Source organism: Cotesia typhae, unplaced genomic scaffold, assembly GCF_013202065.1.
Source record: "Cotesia typhae breed Kobodo isofemale line unplaced genomic scaffold, CoteBio_Ctyphae contig_27, whole genome shotgun sequence".
In the NCBI taxonomy this organism is placed as follows: Eukaryota; Metazoa; Arthropoda; class Insecta; order Hymenoptera; family Braconidae; genus Cotesia; species Cotesia typhae.
This window is the reverse complement of record NW_027423733.1, coordinates 2,721,689-2,739,009: the sequence shown is the minus strand read 5'-3', so window position 1 is coordinate 2,739,009 and position 17,321 is coordinate 2,721,689. Positions and strand designations below refer to the sequence as shown.

At 24.5% G+C, this 17,321-nt stretch overlaps 2 protein-coding genes across 2 annotated transcripts; both read right to left on the bottom strand.

Moving 5' to 3' along the window:
• Nucleotides 1-344: 344 nt before the first annotated feature.
• On the bottom strand, nt 345-8,186 carry Mapmodulin (acidic leucine-rich nuclear phosphoprotein 32 mapmodulin). Its single transcript, XM_074240404.1, has 7 exons — nt 7,757-8,186; nt 2,741-2,884; nt 2,501-2,620; nt 1,769-1,881; nt 1,499-1,682; nt 1,295-1,409; nt 345-459 (listed from the first exon to the last, which is right to left on the bottom strand). The coding sequence occupies exons 1-7, from the start codon at nt 7,802-7,804 to the stop codon at nt 398-400; spliced, it is 786 nt and encodes a 261-aa protein (XP_074096505.1). The 5' UTR covers nt 7,805-8,186; the 3' UTR covers nt 345-397.
• A 2,443-nt stretch (nt 8,187-10,629) lies between these two features.
• Nucleotides 10,630-16,598, bottom strand: LOC141525809 (uncharacterized). The gene is given in 5 exon segments (XM_074240448.1): nt 10,630-12,810; nt 12,813-12,866; nt 14,016-14,174; nt 15,332-15,526; nt 15,902-16,598. Coding segments are annotated over 4 exon segments (2,160 nt in total). The 5' UTR covers nt 15,509-15,526; nt 15,902-16,598; the 3' UTR covers nt 10,630-11,040.
• Nucleotides 16,599-17,321: the final 723 nt, after the last annotated feature.

Below are 17,321 nucleotides of genomic sequence, written 5' to 3'. Positions count from 1 at the left end.
AAAACGTGTTGGGTCTAGCTGGAATGCAGCCCTTATTTATCCTTAAACAATTCATTCTTACATTTCATTCCATTGTCAATAATATTATATCAATATCAGTTACTTTTTGTGTTTAGTTTTGCATTTACTTGCAATTACGTCCTTCGTCCTTATGTATTTCATTTTTTTTATGTTTTGTATAACTCCACAGACAATTATTTAATTAATTATTAATTTTTTTTCTCTCAGTCAATGATTTTTGTAATTCATATCACTAACTGTAGTTTGTCATTGGTCAATAAAGTTTGATTCCCAGCTAGTCTCACTTGGCGGCGTAATTATTAATTAATAAATTTATATACGAATTTTACACTCATTCAACATTATTTATTTATTAGCAAATCCTTATATCTAGGTTTTAATTCCCAGGCTCACTTCCGTCTTCATGTTTTCTTTTCTTTCCTCGGGCTGGTGGTGATTCTAGATAATGAAATTTAATTTTTACTTTATTAGTTCATTTTTATGAATTATTCTTTTATTATTAAATTAAAAAAAAAAAAAAAAATTTCAGTCTATTTATTGTGAATTTTTGTTAAAATTAATTTTTGTTTTTTTCAACAAAATTAATCAAATTTTAAAATTCAAGGGTTACTTTTGAAAATGTAAAATCTTAACTGCAAAAAAACTAATTTTTGGAGCAAATTGGTAGTCATAACTTGAACTGATAATAATATTGAAATATTCAAAAACTTTTAGTAAATGTATTAACTATAACTACCAATAGAAAAAATTTTATTGAAAAAATTAACAATAAATAAATCGAGATTTTTTTTTAAACTAAAGAAATAATGCCTTTTTTGCATTGTGATCGCTTCATTTTTATTAAAAAAATTTCTTTCTCTTGATAACTTGTTAATTAATTTTCTTTAAATTTTAGAACGTGAATGCGAGTGAAAAAAATAAACCATTCAACTTTTAAAGTATTCAATTTTGTTAAGATATGAAGATTACTTTACAGTTATAAAGTTAATGTTTAAAAAAATATATATATATATATATATATATATATATATATATATATATATATATATATATATATATATATATATATATAGTTGAAACTGTTGTAGAATTTTTCGGTATTTCAATTCATAATTTATTTACTGTGACTATTATGTTATGTTAAAATTTATAAGCACTATGCTTACTCATTTAATTATGAAAATATCACAAGGCAAAATTATTTTTTTACTGAAAAAATACTCCAGATAATAAAAAAATTCAGTAACAATTAGTGATTAACTAATAAACGCACCTTCAATATCATTGCCGTCTTCTACGTCTTGGTTACCTTGATATTCTTCATCATCGTCTTCATCTTCTTCATCTTCATCTTCTCCTCCATATTCGTCATCTACATCACTGTCATTCTACAATATAGAAATAAAAAAATAATTAAAATCGTAAAGAAATAAATAAAATATATCAAGATTTAAATGAATTATCAGCTATCACTTACAATATCTAAACCACCCTCCTCATCATTGAGGTCTTTGTCGTCTTCATCCGACCCTTCACTGTCGTCGTCAGAATAATCTTCATTGGCATCATCATCACCATCATCATTTCCATTTACATCCTCATCTTCACTACCTTCTTCATTACCCTCCTCACTCTCAGCATCATGATCATCCATGTCAAATCTAAAATAAAAAATTCAATTAAATAAAGTATTTATAAAACTGAAAATTTTTTAATTATATTATGTATTACTATTTAAAATTCTTACCCATCCAGAAATCTTAAACTAGGAAGTAATCCGAATACTTTGTCTCTATAGGTATCCAGATTTGTTACACCATTATTGAATAAATCTAAATTCTTGAGGTTTTGGAATTCTTTCTATAGAAACAAATAAAAAACAATCATTTAGTATTTCAATAATTATAATTTCATCATTTTCATTAGGTGGACAAACCGAGCCTCTACATTGATGAAAATTTTACTTTTTGTGATAAAATTTACAAAAAAACATCCAACACCCAGCATCTAAATATTAACTTGAACACAATTAATTATAATCATGAGTAAACAGGATTAACGGATATTTATTAGTGAAAAACAGTTAAGATTTGCTGAGGTTAGTTACTAATGTTTGATTGTCTATTTTATTTTATTTATTATAGCATGTATTTGTTCATAATTATATTCTTAAAAGGTTGATAAAGTTTCAATAGATAGAGATGAAACTTTTTAATGCAACAATTATTTAATTGATTCGAAAAAAATATTCTTTACACCCGTGATCTTGCTTATTTATTAAATAGATCTGGAAGTGATTAATAATTAATAATTAATAATTATTGATACTCATGTCTAAATAAGTTATCAATTATTATTTATGAAAAAAGTAATTCGTACAAATTAATAAAATAAAAATTTTTCCTTTTGATGCATGGCTTGGTGAGTCGTTGCAAAGTTGTGCTTTTAGTAAGTACAGTTGAATATATTTTTGACTTACTAATGGTTGTAGTGTTTCAAGATCTTTGATTTTATTTCCACTAAGATTAAGATGAGTTAACTTAGCGCTTGACAGCAGAAAATTCAAACCTCCGGAGATTCGATTATCACTCAGTTCTAACTGTTGTAAGAAAAAAATACAAATAATTAGTACATTGTAATAAAATTATATAATTTATATAGAATAAAAAAAAAATTTTTTTTTATAATTTATAGAAATTAATTAAGTTATTTATTTTACCTTTCGGAGATTTGGTAATACAGGGAAACCTTTGAGACTTGTTAATCCTACATTGATTAAACTTAAGGTCTTTAATGCCACGAATTCATCTGTTAGACCCACGATATTTGTACTCCGACAATTGTCAAGTGTAAGATCTATTATCTGTAAAATAAAATGTTTATTAGTATTTATTCAAAAAAATCATTAATAATTATAATTTATGTACAACTAAAAATTTATCATCATCATCATCATCAGTTTCATTGAAATGTTTACATTTTAAATAACAAGATTAAAAAAATTAAATGATACATTGAACGACAGAAATAAAAGCAATTATTAAAAAGCATAATGTAAAGTTAAGATGATTAACGAGCATAACGTGTTAGCTATAAAATTGTTAATATTTTATTAATTTTATCTTATTAACTTAAATTCTGAACTTATATCTTGCAATTTTGATTATTTATAACTAGTGAAGAATTTTTTATTATTTTTATTGTTTTCCGATAATAGATTTTAATGCAATTGAAAAATTAAATACGAAACTTGCAGCTTAGATTTTAATTGTTCCCACAACTTTAAATGATCTTTAAATTTCACAGTAAAAATTGCTGATATCGAGTATAAAGTAAATCACTCTGTAAAAAATTTAAAATATCAATAGATTGAATTCTCTTTAAAAACTATGTATTGAATTTCTTAATTTTTAGAAGTCGCTTTAACAAAACTATTGAATTTTTTCTGACTCAACTTTTAGAAAATTTAATCATTTTCTAGATCAGCTTTCCTGGATAATTTTAGAGTATAACAAATTATTGCATCTATGTAAAAAGCAATCAAAAGTAATTATTCAAGTTGAATCTTATGGGAATGTGAAACTGAGGCAAGTTGATTGTTTACATGATAATCAGTTAATTTATGAAAATTATTGGATAAATTTAAATAAGTTGTTGAACAAAACTTTAAAAAAATTACACGTAAAGACTCCTTTGAAATTTCTAAGTGCATTTTTAAAATTATTATTTTTACCATGATTAAATTATTTATATATTTTTAGAAAAATATTTCAAGTCTGCTAAATCAATGACATTAAAGTTAGCTGTCACTTGACAATTTTATAATTTTTTTTAACAAATAAATTTGTCCCAAAAAATTATTTTTAAAAAATTGCATTAGTAGTTTTTTTAAATTTCTAAATGTCAATATTTTTTATAAATTTTCTTTTGCCATAATTTACTTGTTACAGAAATTCTTAAAATTATCAACTATCTGCTAAGTTAATTTTCATGCTAAATCATATTAATTTGTTTTTTTTATATTCCTAGACAGAATTTTTCCTATTTCGGTTGTCGAACGACATTTTTTTCTTCAATTTAATATATAAGCGTATATTCAGATTTTCGATTAAATCTATTTTATTTAGCAAACGAGCAATTCAATCCTTATATTATATAATATAAATCATAAGTTTATTTTTAGTCCAATCATAGACCTTGACATCAGCAAATTCAAATGATATTCTTGTAAAAATAATTCGCATTTTTATCTTTTGTTTTATTTTTGTTTATTATTATTATTATCAAGCTTATACCTATCGGCTAAATAAATAATAAAAAAAAAAAAAAAAAAAAAACTATTGGTCCTATACAATTGTAATAATGATGGCGCTTTTTAAAATAATGAAGACCCCGCGCATTTATTTATTTATTATATACACCACTGGGTCATTCAGACAAAAATAATATATTATTGTAAATAATTTTGTAAGATAACAAAAAAAATTGTTAGATAGTAACAATAATTATCAATAAATTAATATAATTTTTTAAAATACTTTTAATAAATAATGTTAGTATGCTAGCCGGTATACTCGGCACTTGGTAACAAAATGGACTCGTCCAATGTGGCGATCGAGATTCCGTCATTTCACTTGTCACTTAATTTGAATATGATATTACAATATAAATTGTTAACCTAATTGTAAATAAATAAAAAATTTTAAATCAATAATAAAAAAAAACTGAGTAATAAATAAAAGAATTGTCTGAATATTGGGCATTTAAAACAATTTTTTTCAGCTTTTATATATCAAGTTAAGAGTGTTGAGTTGAGTTTGTAAACACCAATATGTCGGCTAGTTTGTGAATGTAATGCGGCATAACAATCACGACGATCATTTACACGCGCACGCTTCTTATATCTAGACGACTGCTCATGGCACACACAAGCCTGTAATATTCACTACACGCTTCTAATTGATTTACATAATACATTTTATTGTTATGTGCTGAAAATTTCTTCCTGAACTGTCTGTTGTACTAATAGTTCATTTTTTTATTCTACATCATTTTCTTCGCTGTCATAAAACTTAAACGCCGAAAAAATTATAAATAATAATAATATAAATTTCATTGATTCAACATGAATATGATTGTAAAACGCCTGATTATTTAAAAAAATATACTTGAAAATTTAGAAAAATTCTACAATTTTTAATTCAATCTAAAAAATTTTCAAAAATTAGCTGACTTTACTAGAAATTAAACTTTTATGAGTAAATTATTACATTTTCAAAGTGTTAATGGGTGTACTGATCGATTTTGGATAAAATTTTATAGCGAATTGTAATTATTACGAAATTGACAAAAATTATTTAGTTATTTTTACGTTGTTACATTCTAAAAACTTTAGATTTATAAACTTAGCACTAAATAAGAAATTACAAGAAGTTAAGTTCAAAAGTTACAACTCTAAGATATAAAATTTATAGAGAAAAGTAATATGTACTTTGAAAGCCATAACTTTTCAATTATTTTTTATCTATAATTCAATCACCTGTGAAATTTTATCTTCAATAATCAAAAAGATATTTATGATTTGAGCCTTTGGAGCCTAAAATCATTAAAAGTTTTTTTTTTTTATTGAATCAATGACAAAGAATGGCAAAAAGTTTTGAATGTAGTATTTAAATACATCGGTTAAAAAAAATATTATTAGAGAATTTTTCAGGAAATAAATCGGTCATAATATAAATGAATTTTTTTAGTGACCTAGTTTCCAGAGTATTAGGACTATATGTCACTTGAGAAAGTGAGCATGTAACTTAAGAAAAGGAGTTAAGAGATAATAAAGAGAGAGAGAGAGAGAGAGAGAGAGAGAGAGAGAGAGAGAGAGAGAGAGAGAGAGAGAGAGAGAGTGAGTAAGTAATTAGCTAAACGTCATAAAACTGTGAATTTTTTATTATTGCAACGTCTTTAATAATTTTATTATCTCCCATTACGAGTTGATAATTTAAACCCTTTATCTATCTCGGTGTTTTATTTATGAAATTAAATAGCTTTAAAATCAGATTTGTTGACACGAATACGAGTTTTATGGCTAAAAAATTGTGATTAACATCAGCTATTCAAAAATTTTTTCATATTTCAAATCATTTATTTGAATATTTAGTGTAAAAATTAAAAATATATAAAAATCTCATTTTAGAATTTCATTGATATCAAATATTCAAAAATTTTTATCTGTTGATACAGTATAAAAAAATTTTTAATTTTATTTACAAAAATGCATATAAAAAATTTAAAAAAATTTGTACATGTATTTTTTTTTTATTTTCTTTCTAAAATATTTAACAATTTTTAAATCCCCCACTATAGAAATCCAAAATTTGAAAAAAAATACAAAGGAATTATTTAGTAATAATTGTTTAGAATCTGTATTAATATTTTTTTTCGGTGCATTTAATAATGGAAGTCAATAAATTTATATAAATTGTAATTTTTAAGATTAAATTAAATTCGTAAACTTGAAATAAAGCACGTTTTTTTTTTTTTTTTAAATTAAAGAAATGGTGGTTTTTTTTTCGAATTTTTCTTCTTGAACTATTTCTCTTCTTCATCAACTTTAAGAAAAAGCTGAATTAAATTAATTTTTTTTTTAGTCAAAACTATTTTTAGTGTTATAAAATTTAAGAAAAAATAATAAATTTTTAATGAAACAAACTAATAAAAATAAAATATTTTATAAAACTAAATAATACAATATCACAATTTTGCACTGAGTAATAAAACAAACAATATTTTGACCATGATAACTAGACGCGTGGCAAGTGTATACTGATTAAACACAAATAAATAAATATTTGCGAGTAAATAAATAAATACATAAATAAAATTAAATATATAATACAAAAGGATCTAGTTTAAAATATCAGCGTGGTGTAGGCATTTAAGAGTAAGACGTCAAGCGACAGAAACATCTGGCAGAATTCTTAACATAATGATAAGTAAACTCGGTATAAATCTTGAAGCTTAGTAGGTACAGGTACAACTCATAAATAGTAGTGGTTGAAAATCTGAAAATGAAATAAAAAGATAATCGAAGAATGATAGCCATTTTGAAAAGAGAAGTTAATATTAAAAGGTAACCACGCCATGGTTGCTCATTATTTAATTACATTAATATTTTATAGTATATTTTGCTGTTGGTATTCTGCACCAGCTAATTCACTCTCATCGTGTCGACCTCTAATAGTAAAATTTACAAAGCCACGCGGTTGTTTCGCGCCCATTAAATTCACATAATTTAACAAGTACTGCTCGACAATGAAATATATAAATTTCATTAATATTAATTAATAATATTAATTTTAGATATTAATATTTATATCTCAACATTTGAGATTTAACTGGAATTACTTGTCTTCGATGAATTGAAATGATCGAGTAATCGCACTCATGTATTTCGTTTGATCTAGACTCACATACATATATTCGCAGTAGTAACACAGAGCAGGAAAGCCGATTGAACACGCACGTACACTCTTCACATACTTCATTGACTTTTAAGTGTACACTTGATGTTAAAATAATAAATATTAGTCAATTCTTTATTAATTGTTTTGATTAATTGTAATAATAATTAATATTTGTGGTAGAAATAAAAATTAAAAAAAAATGATGTGTATATATAGACATACGAAGATGATGATAATAATAATAATAGGAATAATAAATAAATGCAAAAACTTACTTCAGCGGGATTTCTTCCTCGTTTTTCAAGCTCTATTCGTTTCTCCATGGCCGGTAAACCTGCTCTTTAGATATTTAACTTTAATATATTATTACAGCTCGAAACTAAACACACACCGTTCACTGCACCTTCCTGCGTCGCAACAACTATTCGCAACCTTGCTTTCAAACCGGGAATATGACGGAACTGTACACGCTCCGTTTTCTACTGTATCGTGTGTAATTGTGTGATATGATGTTGTACTATGATTGTTTGTGTATGATAGTGTCAATTCACACCACACGACATTTTGATGCCACCACTGTGTTCAGATAAACTACCAACAGTCAATTGACTTTCGTTGTATAAACTGTACACAAATAAACAATATTGTCGTTAAAAATTATTTATGAATTGATTTTTAGATTCATTAGCAGATGGCGTTGCTGTACAAAGCCTGATATAATTTGCGGAGACGCTGACTTTTCATAATGGCGCATCGTTATGAATTAAATTCATATAACATTAAAGTTAGCTGTCACCAGACCAATTTTTAATTTTATTTAACAATTGAATTTATTTTTAAAAAATTGCATTTTTTATTTTTTTAAATTTCTAGATGTCAATTGTTTTTTCTCATTTTTTTCCTATAATTTATTAGATAACGAAAATTCTGAAAATTATCTGAAACTCTTAAAAAAGATAAAATTATTCATTTTTGTAACTACTTAATTTTTATTAATTAATAACAAATTGAATAATTGTCATACATATAAAACCACTATGCAGTTATTTTTCGAAAGATTTAAATTAACAGAAATAATTTTTTTTTAATCAAAAAAGTCATGACCCATTTATTTATAACTAAAACAAGAAAATCTGCAGTAATACCCACACTTACCCTAGCAGCCACTATAATATAATTTTTTAATTTTATTTAACAAATAAATTTTTTCTGAAAAACTATTTTTAAAAAATTGCATTTTTTATTTTTTTAAATTTCTAGATGTCAATTTTTTTTTTTATTTATTTTTGCCATAATTTATTTATTAAAAAATTCTAAAAATTAACAAATATCTACTAAATTAATTCTCATAAATTACACACTTTTAAATAATCGGAATATCAATGTTTTTAATGTTCAATTTTTAGCTTTGATAAATAAAACTTTAATTTAAAAATTTTGCTATCAATATTTGACGATAAATTTGTAAAAAATTCATTAGAGTTCAAAAAACAAACATGTCCTATTTTTTTTTTTTTAATTTTTCGTTTTTGCAGTGCATTGAAAATAAATATTATAAAAGAAGTCAACAATAAAATTTTTCTATTAGTTTTGAATCTTTTAATGATGAAAAGAATTCAGCGTCGGTGAGGAATATTTCTCCGAAACGGCTTGACCGATTGACTTGAAATTTTCACAGAATCTTCTTAGATACTTTTGTCAGGTAATGATCAAAGGAATAAAGTTTCTGATAAAAATTTCGATTTTTTAAGTTACTTTAAAGTATAAATTTTCGTGCAAAAAAAGATTTTTTTTGTTGAGAAGCCGCCATTTTGTCTAAAATCAAAATTTTTGACTATTTCTTCGATCATTACCTGTATTTATCTATTCTAAAAGTAATCCTTTTGGTTTTTTTTATTTCAGATAATTTGGATCAGAGATATCTTCCTCACCGCCAGACATCTTTTTGTGGACCTTCAGGAGATCTTCTAGGAACGACGGAACCCAATATTTTTATTAATAAAATATAAATTCTTAGAATACGTTAAATTCACTAAATGTTCATATATTTTATGTATATATTCAATAAAAAGCCTCTCCAGAAAAAATTAACAAAAAAATACATTTTTTCGAACTTACAAGTGGATATAACCCCATAAGCAAAGACTACTGAAATTGATTCAAGAATGGTATTAATTTGTAAGTGGGATCCTATACAGAATTTTTAGTCAAAGAATCCAAAAGTCAGCGTTTTTATAAATTATTATATTTTTTGGTGCATTTAAGATGAGAATTGATTATTTAAAAGATTGAAATTGAATTTTTACATATCTATCGCATTTAGTATAACAATAGTAATTATTTTTTTAATTCTTCTAATTTCAATAAACTATTCAATAAGGAGAAAATTCGTGAAGAATAAATAAAATCTGTTTTACAAAATTTTTGTTAAAAAATTGCTATAATTAATATTTTTGTTTTAAAGCAAAATCTGGGATGCTCTCAACTTTAAATAATTACCATTGTTTATACTACATTTTCTTATTATTGATAAATTGAGAATCAATATTTTTTTTACTAACAATATTGTTGAGCGAAATATGTCGTATGTTTAAATCAGTCATAAAAGTTTGAAAAATACAATCGGTATATGTTTAGAAACTACTTAACTAATGACAATTAAGACATATTATGGAATAGATTATAGAGCGAAATTACATCATAAAAAAATTATAATAGTTAAAAATTTTCAGAGCAAAAAATTACATTAAATAATCATTTGAATTAAAATATTGATGTCTTAAAAAGTGATACAACAATTAGAAAAAAATGTATCACTTTTTGAATATTCAATTTTTTATTTTTTATATCTTTTAAATAAAAAAATTACGTAAAAATTAGGTATTGTAACATTACTTTCAGCATAAACAGCTTATATGATTTATTATTAATATTATAATCTTCGACATATAACAATTTCAATAGAATGAAACAAACGTTATAGAACTTACTTGAGCGTAATTTATATGTATATCTATATAAGTATATAATATATATTTCAATAATTGCTGAATTTAAATATTAAAACTATAAATATTTTATTGTACTCAAAATTTTTTCACAAATATTTTTAAAATTTTAAGAAGGGTAAAAAATTTACAAATTTATTTAATACAGTATTTATAATAAGTTTTTCCATTCAATTTTCAATTTTTTTTTTGTTTTTAATTAAAAACTTTTATGTGTAACTACCAAAAAGTTTTTAAATTTTTAATGTAAAAAATAAATAGAAAATTTTGAATTTGACAAATTAAAAATTCTATAGAATGTCATTTACAAAAAAATTTTACAATTATCATTATTTAAGTTTCCTAATATAATTACAAAAATATAAGTTATAAAACAAAAAAATTTTTTTAATTTCTTCAGTAAATGACATTTAAACTTTTGTCTCTCTAAAATTTCAACTTTGTTTTTTTATAATACATATTTTTACAAATATTTTTTAAAGTTTAAAAAATAATATATTTATATATGTATACACCATAAATAATTTTTTTTTACGAATAATACAATTTTGTCATCGCTTATGAAAATTCGACCCAATAGTAATTAATTGATCCATCACGGAATTATCGCAACTTTGATAACACTGGGAAGACGTTTGAATTTTAATATGACAAAAAGTGTTTGATGAATTATCATCCATTTGTTCTTGGCTACATTGTTTTTTATTATAAATAGAATCGTATTCAGTATCATTAGTAGCACCAGTTCCACTGGCAGCACCAGGAGCTTTACGTTTAAAATTTAAATTATTTGAATCATGTTTCATAGATGTAGCAAAAGATGATCTTGTTTTGCGTGGCTGATAATCAGGCATTGCTTGCATTCTTTCTAATGCTGCATGAAGTGGCAATAACCCTACAGCAAATGGTATTTCTTTACTCATTGAGTATTCAGGTATTTTAGTTGCACCATCGTGATTTTCAATAACATCCGACATATCACCCCATAATGCACGTTCCACTGATGCTATTGTATTTAATTTAATTGGAGGATACCCATCAGTATCTAGAGGTTCAACTTTTGTAATCTTGCTATTTTTTATTTTATTTTTTGACTTGTCGTCTTTCATTTTAGCTAGACAACGTGAACTACCAGCATTTTTAGATGTAAGTTTTGTATTATTTCTTGGACGTGGATTATTTACACTTTTTTTCGAAACACTATTTTCATCAGAGACTCTTCCATTATTTGACAATTCTTTTGTACGTTTAGCTTTAGTTAATGATTTACTCAAGCTTTTAAATTCAACATGCTTATCCTTAACCTTTTGTGTTTCTTCGCTATTATTATTCATAGAATCATCAGTTTCTAACTGATTAAGACGAACACTGCGTCGTAGTATTGGCATCTGTCCCATAGAAATATTATCATTGTCTACAGAAAACAACTCTTTGATCTGGCGTATACTTTTGTGATTAGGAATAATTGTCCTTTCAGTATCTATTTCTTCATAAACAATCCTTTGCCGATCTCTTATCAATGCATTTGTTTGATTTAATGTGCTACCTATTATATAATGAATATTATCCGTATTCATACTCCAAACTCGATCAGTTGCATTTATATCTAAAGCTAAGGACGGCAAAGTAACAGGTGCTGTATCACATGATAAATCGATACAATCGATTTTATCTGATTTTATTAACATATTTGATGTACAGAAAGATGAAAATTTTTTAGAATTTGTTAATTTTCGCTTTTTGTACGTATAAACTTTTGAACACTCACCGACTTCACTGGGGAGGTCTGATAAATCTAAATTACTCTCTAAATTTTCTAACTTATTATTACAGCTATGTGAACATGTTTCATCTTTATTCTCATTATTATCAATATTGCATAAAACATCGTTCAATATTAAATTATTGTTATCCATAAATAGTGCTTGATTGTCACAATGGATATAATTATTTAGTTTCTTGTTGTTTAAATTATTAACGTTCTCTTGAAACAAATTTGCTGACTTATTTTCATTTGATCGTGTGGCTAATTTGTTTGTACCCTCAATAATATCGCAAAATATTGTAGCTTCATGTTCATTATTATCTACAGATGTATCGATTAAGTCTATTAATGTATCTTCTAATTCTATGACCGTATGTTCTAGTTCCACTTGTTGATTATGTTTTGAATTTTTACAGTCGGATAGTTCAGTTGCTGGTGATGATAGCTTCTCTACTGGCTCTCTACCGCTCAACTTAACTTGAACACAATTATGGGTCACTGAGCTATTATTTGTGTTGCTTGAATCTTGGTCTAAATTTGATGATTTATCGGTATCATCAATGTAATTTTTGTTGACATCATACACTGAACAATGGACTCGAGATCTTTTACCTGTAATAATTAATTGTTAATTATCGAAAGTATCGGATAGTAAATTCTCTGAAAATATTTTTATTATAATATGAGTTATTGTAATAATATAACACTGGTAATTATTAAGATGTGTAACTTAACCGTTTTTTGGCCACGAAAAATTGAGAAATCGTTAATAAAATAATTCAATTAATTTCGTCCTTTCTCATTATGGATTTACGAATCTTTCATTAAAAATTTACAAATTTTTTTTTATAGTTGAAAAATTAATAGGATGTATACTTGTTTTGCTTGTTATTAATATGTTTTAAGGTGGTTTAATATTAATTTTTTTTTCTTAAAGAACATGAACAACTTCAGAAGAAAAGGAATCATGATATCATGTTTCAAACATTTTTTATAAATATTTGAAAAACCGGTGGAGTTGAACATCTCAAAAATTGCCATAGTATTTTTAATATAATAAGTAATATGTAGATGTTTAATTTATTAATAGATTTAATGGATAATGAGTTTATAAAGATGAACTTGTCCATCAAGAAATTAACATGATAAATTTTCGACTAATTCTAATCTATTAGTTAAAAAAACTACTTTAATAATATTAATAAAAATAGACTGATTAATTACGTAATCAAAGCATGAACATAAAATGAAAATTTTCATCATTTTGTAGGCGAAAAAAGAAGAGAAACTTTCCGAAAGTCATAAATGATTTTACCAAATAAAAATTCTACTTATTCAGTCTGTCACATGTCTCACAGATAAATTTTCATTTCAATTAAATATTTACTATTGTATTTATTATTCTACATCTCCAGTAATATTTGTTGTAATTAAAAAATCACATTTAAAATTTCTAATTTCATCTCGTTATAATTAACACACTTTTTGTTATTTCATTTTCTCACCACGGAAGACTAAAAATAGATTAAAGATTCCAAACCAAGAATACAAATCCAGATATTACAGTGAATAAGAAAAATGAATGTAAAAATATCTATTATCATAAAAAAATTTTGAAATATTATCTGAAATGTACCTTCAACATATAATAATTAGCCTCCAATTAATTAAATGCTGACAGGATTACAATTGATACTGCTATGTTTAATCAATTGATTACATCAAAACCTCAATAATCATAATTTATTAATTATTACTTACTTTAAAAACATGGGCAGCTTCTAACAATGGCTTTAAATGGCAATGAGCTATTGTAGTTTCACCACAATACATAAATTCAACCATTGCTTTAAGAATATCAAAGTCCAAGTCTTTCAATAATATTATTGGCTCTTGACCTAAATCTTGCTCCAGCATTTCCTAAATAAACGAATGATTAATAATTATCAGTTATTGTATAATTTAATCAAATATTTGATTAGTTAATAAGTCAAATTATTACCTTTTTTTCGCATTAATAATAAATTAAATTGAGAAGCCGCAGTTCAAAAGTATTTTTTTTCAATTTTGAAACAATCAAGAATTTAGATGAGTGTAAAATTAGCAGACGAATAATTTTTGAAAATTTTTGAGTAATTTTAAATAGAATGGTGGTTAAAAAGTTTTTCAGTCACACAAAAATAGTTTTTAAAAAGTTCCAGGTGCATTTTTGTATTATTATTTTTGTAATGAATATTTATTCGTAAATTTGAAAAGAATTGACATATGTCTGCTACAATTATACACATGGATTAAAAAACTACAATGTTAAGTTTTCATAAGAGAAAGAATTTTAAAGAATTGAATTAACATTACTTTCCGAAAAATTCACCAAAATTACTAAATCATTTTGTAAAAAGTATAGTAATTAGTCTGACGATAAAAATGCTTCAAAAATAAAAAGTTGACATCATATCTAGCCATAGGAGGACCATAAATTTAGTTTGAAGAATAAAAATAGTCTAACCAGATTATTATATAAAATTATTTAAAAATTTTCGCAGATAAATTAATTTTCATTGAAACTATTCAATACATGATGTTGAAAAAAAAAAAAAAAAAAAAAAAAGACATCTTACAGTTTTTAGAACTTCAACTGAAAAAAACAAAGTATAAATAGGAATTTCAACGAGCTATGATGGTAAGTTTTTTTAAATATTTTTTTAGCAACTAATTTATTCTTTAACTAAAAGCAAACAATGGTAAAGTATCTCCTGATTTCAATATCACTTAAATATCGATGAAAGTGAAACCAACAGGTGGATAATAATTTTCTAAAATTTTTCTCAATAAATAAATCATCGAAAACAAAATTCTACTTCTGAAAATCAAAAAAATTTATTTATGTAAATTTCAAAAAAATTTTTCAAGCAGTAATTTATTTACTTAAAAATTAAAAACCAAATAGATATCTGTTGATTTTAATACTATTTACATGTCGATGAGATTCATCCAAAAATTCTCCAATAGTTTAGAGAAAAGTAACCTTTTGAACTTCAGCTCCTCAATTGTGATCATTTAAGTAAAATGAAATATACCTCAAAATAAAGACTACATGAAGCTAGTACTAGTTTATGTACACGTAGTTTTTGTTTTTGACAAATCAAAGTAACATCCACAAGTGCTTGTTTAGCTAATAAACCACTGAATCTCTCGGTGATACTTGCTGCATGGCCGGACCACTGCAAAATATACTCTTTGCTCGTCTCCTTCATTGCTATTTCTGTGAAAGCCTCTAATCGAGGACCACATTTCATTATAAATTTATAAGCATCAATATATATATATATATATATATATATATATATATATATATATATATATATATATATATATATAAAATTATATAAATATATTAATATATATGTATTAAAAAAATTTGCAAATCATAACATACAACTAATCAATTAATTACAGATTTCGTAAATTAATTATCTAAAAATATGTGACGTTATATTCATAAATCTAAAGTAATATGTTATATGTTTTATACTATATTGAGCTGAGAGAATTAATTTTGGATGCAACGAAATCTGCGATTAAAAGATAGAGTAAAATGATTTATATTTATATTGATAGATGTACAATAAAATATAATTTTTTATTACCTGTTAGAAAAGTATCAACTCCAAGTAGCTCGTAATTATTATCACCTAAGGTTGATGATGATGATGAATAATTATAATTATTCAATTAACGTATGTGACAAATATTTATAATCATCGAATGAAAATATTGGACAGTTTTTTGATAGCTTGAAAAATATTCAAGGAACATTATACCAGCTGAGAAAGTTATCTCAGTACTTTTTTATTTTTTTTTTTTTATTTAATATATTTTATATTGTATATGTATGGTCTATACCCTATGTCTACGTCAGAAGTTGCAAATTTCACTGACGATACTGATGATTATGATCATGGTTGCGATAACAAGTTAATAAAGATAATAATGACGACTGTAATGATATTGTTCGATGAAAATTAAGACACGATCTCACCCATTTTTTTTGTATATCATACACACACAATCTGATCATCACAAACAAGCAATTGAGGCAAGCCTTCGACGTTTAGTAAACGATCAGTTCAGTTTCAGTGTATATTCAAGTATACGTATATTTCACTATATATATATATATATGTGTGTGTGTGTGTGTGTAAAAATATATATTGTGGATATTTTTTTGCAATTGTGATTTTATTTAGGGGTTCGAGCAGGTTCAACCAACCAATTTTTAATGATAATTATAATTTTACTGACGTTAGTTCATTTTTTTCATTTTGTATCTACGATTATGCAGTTTTATTTACTGATATATTTTTTTGGAGCAAGAATTTAGGTATATTCATTGTAATAAAAAAAAAAATAATAATAAACATAATAATTATGACAGAAGTATAGTATAGAATATAGAAACTAGAAACTCTCCGACTAGTGACTAGTGAAAGGAAGGAGACACTTCGCGTATCTTCGGCTCTTACCGGAGCGATGCTACGACAAATTAAGGTCAACATTTTTGTTATGGATAGAGAGTATTTCTAGAAAGATAATGGTGGTGCTGTTTATGAATAAAATTTGCGCGCGGAAGTTCAAATAACGATTTATAAAGCTATGACATTAAAGTTAGCTGTCACTTGACAATTTTTAATTTTCTTTGACAAAAAAATTTGTTCTAAAAAATTATTTAAAAAAATTGCATTTTCGATTTATTAAAATTTCTACAAATCCATTTTTTTGCTATAATTTATTTATTAAATAAAATTAAAAAATTGTGAAGTGACAGCTAAATTTGATGACATTCTAAAGCTGGGAATATCGGTGTCCTACAGTTATTGTTTAAAATTATCAAATTGCAATGTCATTCTGTACTAAATCATCTGGTTTTAAAAATTCAATTTTTTTCAATATGCTAGTTTTTTTAAATTATTATTAAAATTCTAAAAGAAGCGTATTTATTTCTTTCAGATATTTGTTTTAAATTGTGATTTCATCGATTTTCGACTATTAAAAATCAAAAAATTATCA

What these genes read in the sequence shown, in the direction of transcription:
- Mapmodulin (XM_074240404.1), bottom strand. Translation starts at nt 7,804, where the DNA reads ATGGAGAAACGAATAGAGCTTGAAAAACGAGGAAGAAATCCCGCTGAA. An exon ending in TATTACCAAATCTCCGAAAG is followed by an intron (nt 2,621 to 2,740) that starts GTAAAATAAATA and finishes TTCTTACAACAG; the next exon opens with TTAGAACTGAGTGATAATCG. An exon ending in TTGAAACACTACAACCATTA is followed by an intron (nt 1,882 to 2,500) that starts GTAAGTCAAAAA and finishes TTGTTTCTATAG; the next exon opens with AAAGAATTCCAAAACCTCAA.